At 46.7% G+C, this 19,624-nt stretch overlaps 1 protein-coding gene across 1 annotated transcript in view; it reads left to right on the top strand.

Annotated features, from left to right (window-relative positions):
* Positions 1–19,111, top strand: part of MRPL45 (mitochondrial ribosomal protein L45) — a 112,359-nt gene extending 93,248 nt beyond the window's left edge. The window contains 3 exon segments of the mRNA XM_029572253.1: positions 15,857–16,006; positions 16,087–16,260; positions 16,521–19,111. Of these exon segments, the coding sequence (XP_029428113.1) occupies positions 15,857–16,006; positions 16,087–16,260; positions 16,521–16,634 (438 nt within the window). The 3' untranslated portion in view covers positions 16,635–19,111.
* The last annotated feature ends 513 nt before the right edge of the window (positions 19,112–19,624 follow it).

Genomic DNA, 19,624 nt, shown 5'->3' with positions numbered 1-19,624 from the left:
AAGTTACATTATAACAAGGTTGCCTTAACTGGGAGAAGGAAAAAAAAGAGGGGGAGAACGAAAGATAAATTATTAAATACAATAAATTACTATATACAATGGAGTATGGGATGGAGGCAGAGTCCAAACCTCATGATAAGATGTGATTTAGGGCCTGATTTAATATTTTAGGGCCTGATTTAATATTTATAGTGTTGCTTTTTCATAGATAGGGTTGCTCCTGTTTGAGTGTATTCCATAATACAGGTGTAACTGTGTGCGGATTAGTTTATGTGCATTACTATAGATCCTGGGAGTATGTTAGGTCGGTTCTGTGTCTGTTACTGAGATGAGATATTTTACTAGCATGTAAGAGTTTTATCAGTCTTATTTGTTGTGTTTTCTCAAGAGGATATGCATTGGTGGTAAACTGCTGCCTTTTCATAAGTAGGGCTATTGATCCTGGAAGTAGAAGGAGTTTGAGTTGCTATTACTGAGTTGACACCAGAACCAGAATATCATTTTTGTAGGGTGAATTGTATGGGGAATGTCATAATTCTGCTTTACATCCATTATGGGGGGTCAGGGGGGTTCCCGTGGATGCAAACTGTACTTTTACATCTAGCCCCGTGACGATCATGGGTCAGTGTGTCACGCATGTGAGAACCATCTGTCAGGTGTGTCCCGACAGAAAAAAGGTTGAGAACCACTGCTCTAGTAAATGTATATGCACCCAACCAAGACCAGGGAGCGTTTTATGATACCCTTAATCAGGTTATCCTACAACATAGCGATGGCAAATGGGTGGGGATTTCAATTTGGCACGAGTTCTGGCCTTAGACACTTCGAAAGGTTTCGCCACCGTGGTGCCTATTCACAGGAAAAAGTTGAAAATGCTGATGAATGATTGGCAGCTGACAGATGTCTGGTGGATGCACTACCCTAGATCCAGATCTTATACTTTCTATTCCCCCCCTCACCAATCACATTCTCGCATCGACTATATCTTAGCGGATAAAGCCATGCTTTCTCAAATTAAAATACCTGATATTCAACCTGTGGCCTGGACGGACCATTCGGCAGTCACCCTTGAAATCTCTTTCCCGCAATATGATCGAGGGACCCGTTTTTGGAGACTTAATGACTCCTTGCTATCAGACCCAAGTTTCACCAGTTTCTTAACCGATCAAATTCGGGAGTACATCTTGGTGAATGATTCCAGTGAGGTTACACCCTCCATAGTCTGGGAATCCTTAAAGGCATATTTGAGGGGTCTCTTTATTTCAAGAGCGACCTACGTGAAAAAGCGTGACAATATACTAGCCACAGGTCTGACAAATGACATCCTTCACCTAACGGGGGAACACCAACGCATGAGCTCCCAAAAAATCTGGTCTCTTCTCTCTAGCAAACGAGAAGAACTCCAGAGACTAGAAGCTGCCAAAATGGTCCATTCACTCCATATTGCCAAACAATCCTATTTTGAGGATGGAAATAAAGCCGGCCGACACTTAGCCCGCCGGTTGAAGCAAATTTCTTGCCACAACTACATTGCCAAAATTAAAGACGAGAAGGGGGACATTTTAACTACCAATACAGCTATAAGATCCAGATTTCTGAATTTCTACAGTACCTTGTATTCTGCCGCAGACTCTATCTCTCCTGAGACGATTGTGAACTATCTGGCAGGAGTCAGTCTACCGCGCCGGACCCCTGAGGCACAAGCTACATTAGATGCAGAAATATCTTCAGTTGAAATTCTCTCCGCTATTAAAACACTGAAGATTGGGAAATCCCCAGGTCCTGACGGCCTCACGGCAAAGTTTATAAAACTTTTGCCCCTTATATTGTTGCCTACCTCCAAAAACTATTTAACCACCTGCGGGAGGGGAGCTCCCTGGCCCCTAATTCAAATCTTGCCGGGATTACCATCCTCCAAAAACCGGGAAGAGATCCAACGGTTTGCGGGTCTTATAGACCAGTATCTTTGCTCAACCTAGATCTCAAGCTCTTAGCAAAAATCCTAGCGGATAGAATGAACAACTATTTAACTAGTCTCATACACCAGGATCAAGCTGGCTTTATGCTAGGAAAATTGGCAGGTGATAATATTCGCAAGTTGATTAACATAATGTGGTGGGCCCATAACCAGAAAGTCGATTCGCTTTTTCTCTCTATTGACGCCAAAAAGGCGTTCGACCTGGTACATTGGCCATTCTTATTTAGTGTCCTACATAAAATTTTGGGCCGTACTTCTGTACCTGGATCACGAGCCTTTACACTAACCCTCAGGAGTGTCTCAAAATCAATGGAGGGTATTCTGATCGATTTAAGGTGGGTCGTGGCACCAGGCAGGTGGTGTCCTCTATCCCCTCTTCTTTTTGCCATCTTTTTGGAGCCTTTGGCGGCCACTATCAGGGGTAATGTAGAGGTTACAGGTTTTTCTTTTGCACAACAAGACTTCAAAATCACTCTATTCGCCAATGATATTATGTTCTCTCTAACTAATCCTCATGCTTCTCTAACGGCCATTAAAGATGATATACACAGATTTACCAGGGTGTCCGGCTTTAAGGTAAACTGGGAAAAGTCAGAGATTTTTAATTTGACTTGTCGCCCGGAAATAGTTGCTCAGCTGAAGCTGTCCCATCCATTCCGCTGGGCGCATAGACATCTTAAATACTTGGGGATTCAGATCCCATCCCACCCTAAAGACCTCTTTAGCTTGAACTACCCTCCCCTGCTACAGAAAATTTTTCGTGATCTGGATATTTGGGGTAATCTCTCTTTTTCATGGTTGGGTCGCAAAGCGACAGTTAAAATGAATGTCTTAACTTGACTGTTGTATTTATTTCAGTCCTTACCCATACAGATTTCTAATGCTCTCTTAAAATCCTGGCAGAGGAAAGTGTTTAGTTTCATTTGGAAAAGAAGACCTCCTCGGGTTAGCAGACATGTGTTATACCAAGCTAAGTTAAATGGGGGCCTGGGTGTCTCCAACCTTATGTGGTACTATGTATCAACACAACTCCGACCTCTCATTGTCTGGCATCAAACTGTCGAGCCTAAACATTGGGCTGTTATTGAACAATCTCAGCTGCCGAATATGCCACTTGCAGCCTTGGTGTGGCAGCCCAGGAAAACATGGAATGGCTATACCTCCCTACTTCCTACTACCCGGCACACCATTGACATTTGGGACAAGTGGAAGGGGAAGCTTGTTGGTACGAAGCCCTGCTATCATCTCTCCTATCTCTTCCATAATGTCTCCTTTACCCCTGGCCTCGAACGCAGCTCCTTTGCAAGGTGGCGCAACCAGGGTGTCAACCATTTTGAGCACCTCTGGGGTGGAGATGATATTCTTCCGTTTGTAACAGTCAGCCAAAAATACAACCTTCCTCAGACTGAATACTTGGCATACCTACAAATCCGCCATTTCTGCACGTCGCAACAACTGAAACCTGGTTTGGGTAAGGGAAAATCTCTTTTCGAAGATTACTGCTCAACCGGTTCTACTCTCAGAGGCCTGATAGCCAAGGTTTACCAATTATTAAATGCGAAACTGGACTTCACTCCGGCTCATATCAAGGCTTGGACCGCTGATTTACAGAACGCATACACCGATGATGACTGGATACGTTTATACCTTCATCTTGGTAAAGCCTCTATTTCTGCAACACTGACGGAAAATGGATATAAATAGCTCTACCGCTGGTATCTCACCCCAGAGCGTCTTACTAAGATACTTCCCACCCAATCTGGAGTTTGCTGGAGGGGCTGTACTTCTGTCTGTACCTATTTGCATATGTGGTGGTCAGGAGAATGTGTGCGACCCCTATGGCAACAGGTTGAAACTCAGCTCATCTCCATGCTGCAAAGACCTGTTCATCTCACAGTTGACACCGCTCTACTCAATCATCCTACACCGGTTGATCAGGATCCTCTACACCCTCTTATCATTCAGATGTGTATTGCCACACGGTTGGTGATAGCCAAGGACTGGAAAGCACCCACTTGCCCTTCCGTGAAAGCGGTCTTAGCTAAATTGGATACTGTCTGTACTATGTGCCGAATGACGGCGGAGAAACATCATACTGTAAAAAGATTTTCTCTGATATGGCAACCATATTTAACTTGGTCTAATAGATATGCCACTGGCTCGATATAATTACCCCAGGGCTTCGACTCCATCCTTGGATCTGCTGGCAGTCACAACAACCAGGGCTTGGCCCACCACTAACTTTCCCACAGATGATAACTCTCCCATAGATAATTACTTCTGAGACTTTCATACTGTTGGCTGCTTCCTCTGCAGTGGCATTGCTCATTCGCGAGTTGGACTTGAAGAAAGTTTGTTGGTTCTTTTTTGATCCTTACAAGTGCTTTTCGTTATTCATTCTCTGTTTGTATTTTATATTTTTATTGTTCTTATCGGCGGCATACCCTGTATGTGGGAAGTGGGAGGGGGGAACGGGGGCAAGGGTTTCATGTCAAATGGTAGTATGGCAGAAGTTACTTTTTGTCTGTGGCACTGTATGTTTGTTATAAACTATCTACCAATAAGTGTTTATGCAAAAAAAAAAAAAAAGAAATCCGTAGACAAGTGAGTCCACGGTTCTTCAGGTGCTGGAAGTGGTTGTAAAAGACCCCAAGGTCGACCGACCGGGGGTTTTTGCTGTGCACAGATGTTACAGGATTCGATGTATGCTTTCGCGTCGGAGACCATGGTGGGCCACCAGAAGAACCGCTGGAGCAGTCCAAGGTTCGTGCTCATCCTGGGTGACCAGTGAATTTGGAATCATGTGCCCAGCGGAGAACTCTCTTCCTCGGAGTTGTCTGGGCATGACTGTCTTTCCAGCAGGAACTGCATGAGTGGCAGATACAGGCCAGGTCTATAATATGCGTCGGTTCTTCCGGAGTGTCCTTGGGCTCGAAGGATCGTGATAAGGCTTCAGCTCGGAGGTCTTTATCGGCTGGGCAGTAATGGAGTTCGAAATTGAATCTGGAGAAAAACAAGGCCCATCGGGCTTGATGCGTGTTGAGACGTTGTGCTTGACTCAGATGTTCCAGATTCTTATGATCGGTGAACACAGTAAACTTGTGTTGTGCACCCTCTAGCCATGGGTGCCACTCTTCAAGAGTCAATTTTATGGTGAGCAGCTCTCGATCCCCGATGCTGTAATTTTACTCTGCAGATGAAAATTGGCGGGAATAAAAAGAACAGGGAACTTCGGTTCCAGAGGTGGTGCGTTGACTCAGGACTGCCCCAGCCCCAATAGCCGAGGCATCAACTTCGACCAGGAATGGACGGTTCGGGTCGGGATGGTGCAGACAGGACCTCTTCTGGAAGGCTTGCTTCAGGCAATGGAAGGCTGTGACGGCCTCAGGAGGCCAATTTTGCGTGTCTTGACCCTTCGAGTCAAGGCTGTCAACGGGGCAGCCAGAGTTCAATAGTGTGGGATGAAATGACGATAGTAATTGAGGAATCCCAAGAAGCGCTGGAGCACCCTGAGGCCCACTGGCTGTGGCCAATTCCAGATTCCCTTTAATTTGTCTGGATCTATGGAGAAGGCTTGCCGAGAGATTTATATAACCAAGAAAAGGTAGGCTGGATTTCTCGAACAGACATTTGTCCAATTTCGCAAACAGATGGTTTTCACGAAGGCGCTGGAGAACGGTTCGAACATCAGCGCAATGAGTGTCTAGGTCTTTGGAAAAGACGAGGATGTTATCCAGGTATGCCACGACTTTGGTGTACAATAGATCTCTGAAGATTTCGTTCATCATTCGTTGGAATATTGCAGGCACGTTACAGAGGCCAAAAAGCATCACCAAGTATTCGTAGTGCCCGTCCCGGGTGTTAAAGGCAGTTTTCCAAATGTCATCGGGATGGATTCTTACCAGGTTATACGCCTCGCGTAAGTCCAGCTTCGTAAATATGGAGGCACTCTGGAGGCAATCAAACAATTCGGAAATTAATGGCAAGGGATATTTATCCTTACGGGTGATGGCATTGAGTCCACGATGGTCAATACATGGCCTAAGTGACCCGTCTTTCTTGGTCACAAAAAAGAATCCCACCCCAGCGGGGTCATAGATGGACGAATGAATCCCTTTGCGAGATTTTCCTGGATATATTCAGTCATAGCCTTCGTCTTGGGCAGAGACAGAGGGTAGGTGCATCCTCGAGGAGGCATGGTTTGTTTATTTATTTATTTTATTTAAAAACTTTTTTATACCGGCATTCGTAGGACACATCATGTCGGTTTACAAATAACTGAGAAGGAAAGGAAATTACAATGAACAGGGGAGGGGGTTAACTGGATGATATACCAAAGTACAGGAGAGGAGAGTCAACAGGCAGCGTTACAACTATTTGCATTCGGTTAGGATTAGATATGCAAAATGAACTAATATACAGGCAGCGTTACAACAATTTGCATTCGGATAGGATTAGATATGCAAAATGAACTAATATACAAAGTTGAGTGGCATGTGCACTTGATACACTTAGCATATGAAACTTATTTACAGTAAGACAAGGGCAAGTGCACGTAAGTACGATTGGAATCTGGTGAAGGGGGGGGTAGGGAGAGAGGGTAAGGGGTAAGTCAGGGTGAATTGTTGTTGTATAATGTGTTGTGGAGGATGGTAAGTGTTTTATATTGGGAATGGAAGGTGATGGGGAGCCAATGGAGATCTTGGAGTATGGGAGTGATGTGGTCAGTTTTTCTGGTGTTTGTTAAGATTCTTGCCATGGCATTTTGAAGGATTTGAAGGGGTTTAATGGTAGAGGAAGGGAGGCCTAAGAGAAGGGAGTTGCAGTAGTCGAGTTTGGTTAGTATGGTGGTTTGCATAACCGTGCGGAAGTCCTGGGCGTGGAGAAGGGGCTTCAGTTTTTTGAGGATTTGTAGTTTGTAGAAGCCCCCTTTTAGAAGTGATTTAATGTGGGCTTTGAAGCTGAGTTGATTGTCTAGGGTGACTCCTAAATCTCTGACACTGGGCGGTAGTGTGTGGGCTTGTGAGGCGTTGAGAATCATTTGGTGGATTAAGTTGAGGGGTTGGTTTGCTAAGATGAGGATTTCAGTTTTCGAGGTGTTAAGTGCTGGGTGGAGATTGGAGAGGAGAGAGTTGATGGATGTCAGGCATATTTCCCAGTATTGAAGGGTTTCGTTGATGGATTTTTGAATTGGAATAAGTATTTGTACGTCGTCTGCGTACAAGAAGAATTTTAGTCCTAGTTTAGTGAGAAGGTGGCAGAGAGGGAGTAAGTAAATATTGAAGAGGGTGGAAGATAGAGAGGAGCCTTGGGGTACCCCTTGTGTAAGGGGAATGTATGCAGATTCAAAATTATCAAGCTTGACTAAGTATTTACGGTGGTCAAGGTATGAGGAGAACCAGGATAAGGCTGTGTTTGAGATGCCTATCTCTGCTAAGCGTGATATTAGGATTTGATGATTCACGGTATCGAAGGCGGCTGAGATATCGAGAAGGGCAAGTATATATGATTGGCCGTGGTCCATGCCTTTAAGGATGGTATCCGTTATTGCGAGTAGGAGTTTTTCGGTGCTTCGTTCTTTACGAAAACCATATTGAGTGGGGTGTAGGATATTGTTTTCTTCTAGGAAATCGGTGAGTTGGGTGTTAACCACTTTCTCCATGATTTTGGATATGAAGGGTAGATTGGAAATGGGCCTGTAATTTGCAGGGTCATTGTGGTCGAGGGTGGGTTTCTTTAGTAGTGGCTTCACGATGGCGAGTTTAAGTGGGTCGGGGACTTTCCCAGAAGAGATGGAGCAGTTTATGATTTCTGCTATTGGTTTTGCAATGGCAGAGGGAATGGAGAGGAGAATTTTTGATGGGATGGTGTCCGCGATATGAGTGGATGGTCGCATCTTTTTTAGTATGGATTCAACTTCCTTCACGGAGGTAGTGTCAAGGGAGTCGAGGTTAGTGTTGTTGTCGATCGGTAGTGGGTCTGTGGGTGCGGGGTTATGGGGAAGACGTGTTAGAATTTTGGAGATTTTACTTTGAAAGTAGTCGGCTAGTTTCTCACATTTCTCTTTCTGTTTATTTCTTGGGAGGGGGGAAAGGGGGACTTTCTGAGTTCAGTAACGAGGCAAAATAGGGCGTTTGGATTGAATTTATAACTGTGGATTTTTGCTGCGTAGAAGTCGCGTTTGGCGTGGATAGTTGCTTGTCGGTATGTATGCAATGTGTGTTTGTAGGCCATTTTGTGTGTGGGTGATGGTTGTTTACGCCAGGTACGTTCCTTGGTTCTGAGGTCTCGCTTTAGACTTCTTAGTTCAGCGGTGTACCATGGCTTTCTCTCGGTACGTGTGGGGGTTATTGTTTTATGGATGATGGGGCAAAAATCATTGGCTATGTTGGATATGGACTTATTCCAAGATAGAAGAGCAGTGTCTGGGTTACTTAAGTCGAGGTTTTCACTTACTTTGCTGAAGGCTAGGGAGAGTTATTCCGAGGAGCATTGTTTACGGAAGGAAATTGTTTTTTTATGTGAGCTTGTGATCGGTGTGTCAGTATTGATGGTGAGGCGGGCATTGATGAGAAAATGGTCTGACCAGGGGATGGGGGTGGTAGTGGGTGTTTGGGGTACTGTAATGCATGTGTTGACAAAGAGGAGGTCGAGGGTGTGGCCAGCTTTGTGTGTGGGCTCGGAGATTAGCTGTTTGAAGCCCAGGGCTTTGAGGGTGAGAAGTAGGGTTTCACAAGCAGGCGTGTTGGGGTGGGTGTCTACATGGAGATTGAAGTCTCCCGAGTATCACTGCGGGTGTGTCTGGCTTTATGTTGTCGGTGATGTATTCAATGAGGGGGGATGGGTCTTGTTCAAGTATGCCAGGGGGGGGCGTAGACGAGGCAGACTTGCAGGGATTTGGATTTAAAAAGGCCAATTTCAAGTCTTGGGGGGGGGAGAACTGGTCTGTAGCTTAAGGTTAAGGAATTTCTTGGTTGCAAGGAGTAGGCCGCCTCCTCTTTTTTTGGGCCTAGGAATGGAGAAAATGTCATATGTCTGTGTTGGGAGTTGGTTGATGAAAACATGGTCTGAGTTCTTTAGCCAGGATTCTGTGATAGCACAGATATCTGGGTTGGTGTCAGTGAGTAAGTCTTGAAGTATGGGGGCTTTCTTTAGGATGGATTGTGCGTTGAATAGGGAGATGGTAAGCGTTGCTAGGCCTAACAGCTGTGTGATTGGTGAAATCATGATGGGCACTAGGGATTTGTGCTGGGTAATGGAGTGAGGGTATGCTGGGCGGAGGGTCCGCCGGTAGGGGTGGTGTATGATGGGAATAGTGGGGAAGCACATTTTGGGAGGGGACAGACGGGAAGTGGATAGAAGGGTGGGTAGAAGTCAGTTGAAAGGTTAGGAGGGAGGAGATAGGAGGGAGATAGGGCAGGTTGTACTATTAGGATGGCGGCGGGTGGGAAGTTGTCAGATTAGGAGATAATGTGGGGTGTGCAGTGGAGGTGAGGAGAGCGGATTCCACTGCTGGGTATAAAGTGGTATGATTGGAGCAGGTTTATACAGATTGTATAGGGTAGGTTTCGGGGGAACGAGCTGGGCGCAGTGCTACACATTCAGAGATACAAAGCAATTAATACAGTGCGATAGAACAGTGTGAGGTACAGTGTAAATAATACAGTATAACTCAATGTAGCAGGGTCAAAAGATGCAGCATAATATAGTACAGTGGAGTAGTATAGGGTCATAGGTGCGGTGTAATATAATATAATGAATAGCTCTAGTGAGTTTACCAGATAGGTGGTTGGGGTCTGGCAGGTAGTGGTCAACACACCATTATCCGGCCTCAGATGTAGGGGCTTGGGTGAGGTTGGAGGTCCGGTTGTCTATTGGTCTTGGAAGTCTTTAGTGCAGGATTCAGAAGTCGGGTCTTCGTCCTTGTGTGATGGCGTCCGAGACGCAGCGCCTGGCCTCCAAGAAAGGCCGGAGGGGCTGGGGGCGCGGTTGGCGGCCGGCCCAGGTGACCTGAGGGCTGGCGTGCTGGATCGGGCTGTTCGCTAGCTCTTTCCCCAATGGGATGGCGCCGATAGCGCGAGCTAGGTCCGGAGATGGCCGAGTTCTTTAAGTTCCGGGATGCCCTTCCGGGGTGCACCTTCCGGGGTGCACCTAGGCTATTTCACAGACGACCTGGTTCCTGGAAGGAGATTGCTTGGACAATCAAACTTTCGGAGAGGTGGAAGGAGATCAGCCTTTTGCTTGGAGAACACATCCTCAAAGGCTGCATATGGTATGCCAGAGGACTTAGTAGCCGGAAAGGCCGGGAATCCCAGATCAGGGTAACGGGTACAGAAAGGTCATCAAGCCGAGCGTGAAGACTGGCATCCCACTCTGTGAATGCCTCTGTGGCTACTGCCGCTCCGTGCAGTGTTTGAATGCCTCTGTGGCTACTGCCGTTCCGTGCAGTGTTTGAATGCCTCCTCTTTATTCACGCCCTCTAGACTTGATGGATCCACAGTTTTTATCCCACGCCCCTTTGAAGTCGTTCACAGTTTTAACTGTGAACGACTTCAAAGGAGCTCCCGTGCAGCCAGCTCATCTTTCAGCTGCGGGGAAAGTCCATCCAGGCAGATAGCTCTGAGGCAGTCTTCCTGCCAACCGAGCTCAGTAGCCAAAGTTCGAAACTCAATGGTATAGTCGAAAAGACTTCTTTGACCTTGATGAAGATGTAGTAAGCTGGTGCTTGCCATTGCATGTCGCCCAGGATAATCGAAGGTCCATCTGAAAACAGCCACAAACCGAGCCAGTTCTTTCAACAAGGAATCCGAGCGTTCCCACAGGGGGGAAGCCCAAGCCATCGCTTTTCCTTCAAGGCGGGATAAGATGAAGGTGACTTTCGTCAACTTGTCCTGGAAGACAGAAGGCTGTAGAGCGAATTGCATATAACATTGGTTGTTAAACCCTCTACAGAGTCTGGAGTTGCCATTGAAGCGTGGAGGTGCTGGTAATGCCAACAAAGCTCGAGGCATCAATGGAGATGGCTGTGGATGAAGAGTTGCTGGAAGAGGAACCGGATTATTAGAAAGGTCATCAAGCCGGGCGTGAAGACAATCTATGGAGAAGGCCAGTGCCTATACTTAAATATCATGTCCTTACTTCTCGCTCCCAAAGGGTTCCCCCCTCCCTCCTAAAGAAACTGGATAGCTAAGCCATCTAAGTTTTCCTCCTTTCGGGGTATCCCATCACTGGCAATATAGAACTGTGTATATAGTTCCGCTTATATCAATCTCGTATTTAAGCGCACTGCCTAAGTCCTCCTGGACCTGTCTTTCCTCTACTCCTCCCATCTTATTCCTTCATCTCCCTATTATATGTAACTTGAATTTCTCCCTTTCCAAACCATGTTCTAGTTCCCTCTGTTAATTGTAAACCAATATGATATGAAAATGAATGTCGGTATAAAAAAGTTTTTTAAATAAATAAAATAAGAAACTGCTGCTGTTCTTGTACCTTGGAGGCCAGGCCTGGAGGGCACGTGGCTCCACAGAGCCCATGGCCTTTGCAACCTGTTGCGTCGGAGGTGGACCCTTGGACCGAGGTGGGGTCGACGCAACCTGTAGGCGAGGACCTACGGGTCCCCACCGACGGCAGGTGGAGTGGGCTGAAGGTAGATGCTGCTGGAGCTTCACCTATACCAGCCCTCGTTCCCCGCGGGTTGAGTCTTCGGGTGCCGGGGTGGGCCTCGAGGTATATTAGTGAGAGAAGTTGGTTCAGCCCCGAGACAGCAGTCGACAGATGGCGTAGTTCTACCCTAGACTTGGTATGGTACTGGAACTCGGGCACCAATGGGACGGAGAGTAGCTGGAGGCACTCAAGCAGAGATAGGCTGAAGCCTGATAAGTCCATGCCAGGGAGTAGGCTAGGAGAGGCGTCAATGACGGGCTTGGATCAGGGCTGGCAGCAAACGGAGGTCGTTGCAAGCAATGTAGAATTCTGAGCACTGAGAAGTCTAGCATAGTCAAGCAAGTCTATAGTCGGATCACGGAGGATAGCAAATGTAACCCCAATATTTAAAAAGGGCTCCAGGGGCGATCCGGGAAACTACAGACTGGTTAGCCTGACTTCAGTGCCAGGAAAAATAGTGGAAAGTGTTCTAAACATCAAAATCACAGAACATATAGAAAGACATGGTTTAATGGAACAAAGTCAGCATGGCTTTACCCAGGGCAAGTCTTGCCTCACAAATCTGCTTCACTTTTTTGAAGGAGTTAATAAACATATGGATAAAGGTGAACCGGTAGATGTAGTATACTTGGATTTTCAGTAGGCGTTTGACAAAGTTCCTCATGAGAGGCTTCTAGGAAAAGTAAAAAGTCATGGGATAGGTGGTGATGTCCTTTCGTGGATTGCAAACTGGCTAAAAGATAGGAAACAAAGAGTAGGATTAAATGGACAATTTTCTCAGTGGAAGGGAGTAGACAGTGGAGTGCCTCAGGGATCTGTATTGGGACCCTTACTTTTCAATATATTTATAAATGATCTGGAAAGAAATACGACGAGTGAGATAATAAAATTTGCAGATGACACAAAATTGTTCAGAGTAGTTAAATCACAAGCAGATTGTGATAAATTGCAGGAAGACCTTGTGAGACTGGAAAATTGGGCATCAAAATGGCAGATGAAATTTAATGTGGATAAGTGCAAGGTGATGCATATAGGGAAAAATAACCCATGCTATAATTACACAATGTTGGGTTCCATATTAGGTGCTACAACCCAAGAAACAGATCTAGGCGTCATAGTGGATAACACATTGAAATCGGTTCAGTATGCTGCGGCAGTCAAAAAAGCAAGCAGAATGTTGGGAATTATTAGAAAGGGAATGGTGAATAAAACGGAAAATGTCATAATGCCTCTGTATCGCTCCATGGTGAGACCGCACCTTGAAAACTGTGTACAATTCTGGTCGCCGCATCTCAAAAAAGATATAGTTGCGATGGAGAAGGTACAGAGAAAGGGCTACCAAAATGTTAAGGGGAATGGAACAGCTCCCCTATGAGGAAAGACTAAAGAGGTTAGGACTTTTCAGCTTGGAGAAGAGACGGCTGAGGGGGGGATATGATAGAGATGTTTAAAATTATGAGAGGTCTAGATCGGGTAGATGTGAATCGGTTATTTACTCTTTCGGATAATAGAAAGACTAGGGGGCACTCCATGAAGTTAGCATGGGGCACATTTAATACTAATCGGAGAAAGTTCTTTTTTACTCAACGCACAATTAAACTCTGGAATTTGTTGCCAGAGAATGTGGTTAGTGCAGTTAGTGTAGCTGTGTTTAAAAAAGGATTGGATAAGTTCTTGGAGGAGAAGTCCATTACCTGCTATTAAGTTCACTTAGAGAATAGCCACTGCCATTAGCAATGGTAACATGGAATAGACTTAGTTTTTGGGTACTTGCCAGGTTCTTATGGCCTGGATTGGCCACTGTTGGAAACAGGATGCTGGGCTTGATGGACCCTTGGTCTGACCCAGTATGGCATTTTCTTATGTTCTTATATTAAGTGTAGTCAGACGTAGCGGAGGTCTGGAGATAGGCAGGTGTAGCGGAGGACCGGATCGGGAGATTGCGGCCTCCCACATAGCCGGGGTCGACAATATTCGGGCCGATTTTCTCAGTTGCAACAGGCTCGATCCCGGGGAGTGGGAGCTCTCTCACGAGGTGTTCCAGTTCATATGTGACAAGTGGTCCAATCTGAGTATGGATCTGATGGCAGCGTTCCGCAATGCTAAGACTCCTTGTTTCTTCAGTCGTCGCAGGGAGCCGGGAGCTGAAGGAGTGGTTACCCTGGTTCTCGCCTGGCCAAGGATCATACTGCTGTATGTGTTTCTGCCGTGGCCTCTCATAGGCGAAGTGCTGAGACAAATAGAGGTTCACCCATCAGAGGTAATCCTGGTAGCTCCGGAGTGGCCGAAGTGTCCATGGGTTGCAGACCTGGTCAACCTGGTAGTAGAAGGTCCCCTGAGGTTTCGGGAGCTTCCCAGTCTTCCACGCCAGGGACCTGTTTGTATGGACGAGGCAGATCGCTTTTGTCTCGCAGCATGGCTTTTGAAAGGCAACGACTGAAGAGCAAAGGGTATTCAGACGCAGTAGTATCTACCCTCTTACAGTCGTGGAAACCCTCCACTTCCCTGGCTTATGTCAGGGTGTGGGGGATTTTTGAGATTTGGTGTATAGAACACAAAGTGAACCCTTTTCGGGTTTTGGTGTCTGATATCTTTTTACAGGCCGGCTTGTCTAAGGGCTTATCGTGCAGCTCTCTAAGGGTGCAGGTGTCGGCCCTGGGTTGCTTCCGAGGTAAGATTCAAGGAGTAGCTTTAGCTGCGCATCCGGATGTAGCACGTTTTCTCCGAGGGGTGAAACATTTGTACCCTCTGGTATGGAATCCTTGTCCTTCGTGGAGCCTCAATCTTGTTCTCAAGTCACTGTGTGTGGAGCTCTTGAAGAGGGCAGCGTTAAAGGACCTTACTCTAAAGATGGTTTTCCTTGTGGCTATTTCTTCGGCTCACCAGGTGTCTGAGCTTTAGGCATCATCCTGCAGGGAGCCCTTTTTGAGAATTTACGGGTTCAGGGGTCTCGTTACGGACGGTTCTCTCCTTTCTCTCTAAGGTTGTGTCCTCATTTAATCTCAATCAGTCAGTAGAGCTCCCCTCATTTCCAGTTTTAGATCGCTCCGATCCTCAGTCCAGAGACTTGCAAAAGCTGGATGTGCATCGCGTTCTGTTACGCTATTTGGAGACTACTAATTCTTTTCGTGTGTCGGACCATCTGTTCGTGCTATGGAGTGGTCCCAGGAGAGGACATAAAGCGTCTAAGGCGACGATCGCTCGCTGGTTGAAAGAGGCTATTGGTTCAGCGTCCTTGTTACAGGGTCGTCAGAGTCCAGTTGGTCTATGAGCATATTCTCTCCGTTCGCAGGTAGCATCGTGGGCGGAATGTCAGATGGTGTCGCCGCAAGAGATTTGTAGGGCGGCCACTTGGAAGTCCTTGCACACCTTTGCTAGACATTATCGTTGATGTCCAGGCCCCAGACTCTGGGGGTTTTGGCGCAGGTGTGATCTGAGCAGCTCTCTCGGGGTCCCACCCCAACTAGAAGAGCTCTGGTACATCCCAGGAGTCTGGACTGATCCGGGTAAATACAGGGAAAGGAAAATTGGTTCTTACCTGCTAATTTTCGTTCCTGTAGTACCACGGATGTGTCCAGAGTCCTGCCCTGGTTTAGTTAAGGGTGTAGTTGAGAGTCCGCTCGTTTCTGTACATATTAATTGGTCCTGCAGAGTATTTTCTTACTTGTTTTACAGTTATCACAAGTTCTGTTCCTAATTGAGATTTGTGAGCAGGATAGTTAATGTGGCGCGGTTTCTCTTCCCCCGGTTTGGGGGGGATGCTAGTGGTTTATTCTACTAGTGTTCTGTTTTGATACAACGAAATACTGAAACTGGGTGGCACCTCAGGGTATAGGGCAGAGTCGGTCAAAACTTCTCTGTCTCCATCTCCTGGAGGGGAGGCAAAACCCAGGTGTCTGGACTGATCCGTGGTACTTCAGGAACGAAAATTAGCAGGTAAGAACCAATTTTCCTGTATCTTGCTGCAATTTGGCGTGAGTATGAAGCACCTTAAACTTTAAGTACTAAGGAGTCTGGATACTGAAGGGCCATGGTAGGGAATTGTGAGACAGGCAGGCTGCTTGTCATCATTGGAGGGGATTATACTGGAACAGATTTCAGCAAGAAGTATCTGTAATTTTATTACTAATCACTCATGCCAGGGTGTGCCCGAGGATCTTAGAAGAATGAGCACTAATTCTGACAACTCCTCCTATTCCACCTGTCCTCTAGGAAATGGTTCGTGGAAACAAATACAGATCGCTGCGCTGGAGTTTTGTGGAGTCTCTGGAGCCCCCTCGAGTAGTTCAAGTGCGCTGCCCAGACATGGTGAACAAGGGGAACCTATATGGTCAAGTGACAGTGCGCATGCACACACGACAGGTATGAATTCTCTACATCTCGTCCTGCCTAGCTCCGACTCCTCCCCTCAGATCTCATGGAGCTCTTTGCTTCTCTTGCAGACACTAGTAATCTATGACCGATTTGGGCGCTTGATGTATGGCAGGGAGGATTTGCCAAAGGATGTCTTAGAGTATGTTGTATTTGAGAGGCACCTAGTGAACCCATATGGCACCTGGAGAATGCATGGCAAGATAGTACCAGCCTGGGCCCCACCCAAAGAACCGATCATCAAGGTAATAAAATACTCTTGCCAGACTTAATGAGCAGGTATGGAGGTGCAGTCATTGCACTGCAGTAGCAGTATCCATAGAGCTGTCCAGCTCTCTGCTCCCCAAAGCATCCAAGGAGCTGCTCCTCAGTTACACAATCTGGCCCCAGCCCGTCCTACCCAGTATCTTTGTTAGTGCTATTTGCTGTGGCAACTCTTGTCAAATAGAGAGAAAGTGTGCACAGCAGAGGTTTAATCCCATGTATGTCTGTCTGTCTCTTTCAGACGTTGATGATCCCTGGTCCCATGCTGCAGCCAGGGCAGGAATTTGAGGAGATGAATTATGATGTTCCCCAGCCTAAAAGACTCGATGGTACAAATAACCTGGAGATGAAATAACTCTTCTAGCAGAGGACTGGACAGGAACCCAGTTCTCCAGTCCTGACCTCTGATTCAGCAATACCAAGCCTGTGCTTTGAGAGTCTCTACTGCCGCTGCCAATACCAACCTAGGAAGAGAAGATCCCCAGCTATCGCACAGGGCACATTCTGATTGACTCCTCTTTCCAAAGTCTGTTCTCATGATTCATCCAGAACAGGCCTTTGGATTCTCCCTGTCTCAGACCTGCACCACTGCATCATTCTTTATTAGATTCCTCGTCAGCAAGCTCTAAAAGCTGCTTTTTCTACTAGGATCTTTGTGGCACTTGGTAATTCTTGATGCTGATTAATCTGACCCTGCCCTGGATTTTTATTCTTGCAGAAACACAGTGGGAGGCTGCAATTTTTGCTCTTTTTAACCTGATGGGTGTATTTTTATTTCACTTTTTATGTAGTGCTCCTCTTAGGGCTGTAGAAGAGCCTCAGTCTGTGACACTAAGTGTGAGAGCCCACAGTAATGTTGCTAGTGATCCATCTTAAGGGTCTGGTGTATGGGAGCTTGGGTATGACCTGCTGCAGCATGTATGAACCCACAGTATCAAGCTTCCATTTGTAGCTAACTTTTTCCCAATTAAAGTGATTTGAAATATTGAAGGACATGCCCTTGAAGCCTGGTTGACTTTTTAGAGCTTGTATTTTTGTGACTGGCAAATCTAAGGTCAGTGTGTTTGAAACATATGCGCCCTCCCACTGGTTCTGAGCTGTCACTAGCAAGCAGCGCTCTTGGCATGCCTGCAACTCTTGAGATCCCATGACCCTATAAGCAGCTAAAGCACCAGCAGTGGAACTGTAACCAAGAACAAGCCATCTCTATAGACTCTTTATTCTGTTTATGTACATCTTCTTACACAGTACAGATTGCATTGCCTGACAGTGCACTAGGGAATGAGACTTGTAGTGATCTCCCAGGAAGAAGGCTTAGAGAATGTGTCCTCGAGCATCCTGTCTGGTTCCAAGCCTGTAGGCTGACCATCTAGACAGTATCGGAGTACAAAATGAAAACCATACACTCATTTTCAGACTCTAACAGGGAACGTTAAAGCAACAAGTCAAAGCAAACAGCACACTGTTTCTCTCCAGTTCTCATAATTCATCCCCACTTGAAGCTTCCACTTTTCCTGAGGAAGGAGTTCGGATGTTGCTCTGCTGGCAGTTCCCTCCCCACCCCAGGCATGTGGGAAGCTGATGCAGAAACGGGCAGTGCTTGTGCATTGGGCACTTCTCCAGGCTATTTTGCTGAATGGACTTGGGCAGCAGGTCACTTGTGTAAAAAACTGAAAGGAGGAAGAGGCTGAAATATTTTTTTAACGATGACATGTACAGCTGCACAGATAAGAGCATTAAGATCATGGTTTCCTTGTTTAAGACCAGGTGGGCAGGCTGCCTTCCAAGTGCCTGCTGAATGGGCATTGTGCCTCTTTACATTACAGCTGATGAGACTGCTCCCTCCTGGTGCTTTAAGTTCTGGGAGCATCCGTGTGTGGTCATGCCGTTGCCCGTTCTGCAGATGAGATTGCTTCTGCCAGTCTGTGCCTTGCAGCACTGTGCCACAAGCTCTAATTAAAGTAAATAATTCAAATTGCCTCTAGGAAATAAGGGGGCTGGAGCTATTTAATCATCCCATAAGCACCAGCTGTTTGTTCTGAGCCCACTCAAAACGGCACTGAACTTAATTATTAAAATTAAACTTCATTAAAAGAATGACTGCAGTCAGTGTCTGTGTAGAAATCAGCTTGTTAATTATGATGATAATCTGAATTACCCCACATGGCAGAGGGAGGGGAAGGCCTTGCCTTATTTCTTTGCACTTGGCTTCCTAGAATGACTAAGTGTAGCAGAGAGTGTGAGTGTCTAAGTGTGAAGGATCTAGGGATGGATTAAGGATGCCTGATATTGGAAAAGCTTGCAAACCTCTTATGCTGTTTTCTAGGTTCTGAGCAATCCCATGGTTCCCTGTACGTACCTGGATCAGTCTAGACAGCTGGGTTTTGCCTCCCTTCCAGCAGATGGAGACGGAGAAAGTTTGAAGGGCACCGCCTTTTAACCTGGTGTGCCACCTGCTGCTCCTCAGTATTTCTTTGTCTCCAGCAGATGGAGGTGGTGCAAAACCTGCAGTTCTGATCCCAAACTAAATTTTAAGTAAAAAAAAAAAAAAAGAGGAATTTCAGATTTTTTAGTCTCCCAGGGAGTGGTTAGATCCTGGTGGGACCATCCTCACTGGTAGGTAGACAGTGGACGAGCAGGGGTTGGGAACCCCAAAATTTGCTCCTGAATTTGGCCAGCTGGTCCAGCCCCCCTCCTCCTTCAGCTGCAGGGATACTTCCCTGAAGAGCTGGCAGAGGGGCCAGCTCTTCAGGGAAGTATTCCTTTTACTTATTTCTTTCCCTCATGTCTGTCAATGTTTTAAAAAAAAAAAAAAAAAAAAAAAAGAGGCAGGCTGCTTGCAGGGAATCAGGCTGCAGGGCTGATAGGCTGTGCGGCGGTGTCTGGTTGTGCTTCTGGTAACTGGGGGTCAGTGGGAGCGAGAGTTTTATTACTTTTCTTCCCTCCCGATTATTCCTTCCTTCCCCTCCCCCCTTCTCTCATGGCTGCTGGTGTCTGCCCCGCAATTTCTTTGCCCGACATGCCACGCACGAGCCAGTGCTTACGCTGTGGGGAACGGCTGTCGAGCCATGCTTTGTCAGACTGTTGCGATTATTGCTCCCCGGAGGTGAGGGCTCTTCGGGGGCAGTAGCGCAGCAGTTGAGCACGGGAGGTTGCTCACTGTTGAACAGCTCCCAGCCGATCCGTTCCCCCTGAGCGCGGGAACAGTGGACATTTTGGGCGTGTTTCACGCCACGGAGAAGAGAGCTGTGGGGGGTGAGGATCTTCCCCCAGCGCTTTCTTCAGCTACTGCCAGCCCTCTGGATGCCCGAGGGGCCATAGGGAGGCTTCCTGAGGAGGATCCCT

This window comes from Rhinatrema bivittatum, chromosome 12 (genome assembly GCF_901001135.1).
Source record: "Rhinatrema bivittatum chromosome 12, aRhiBiv1.1, whole genome shotgun sequence".
Taxonomy (NCBI): Eukaryota; Metazoa; Chordata; class Amphibia; order Gymnophiona; family Rhinatrematidae; genus Rhinatrema; species Rhinatrema bivittatum.
Note: the sequence above shows the minus strand (reverse complement) of the source record. Positions and strands in the feature narration are given on the sequence as shown.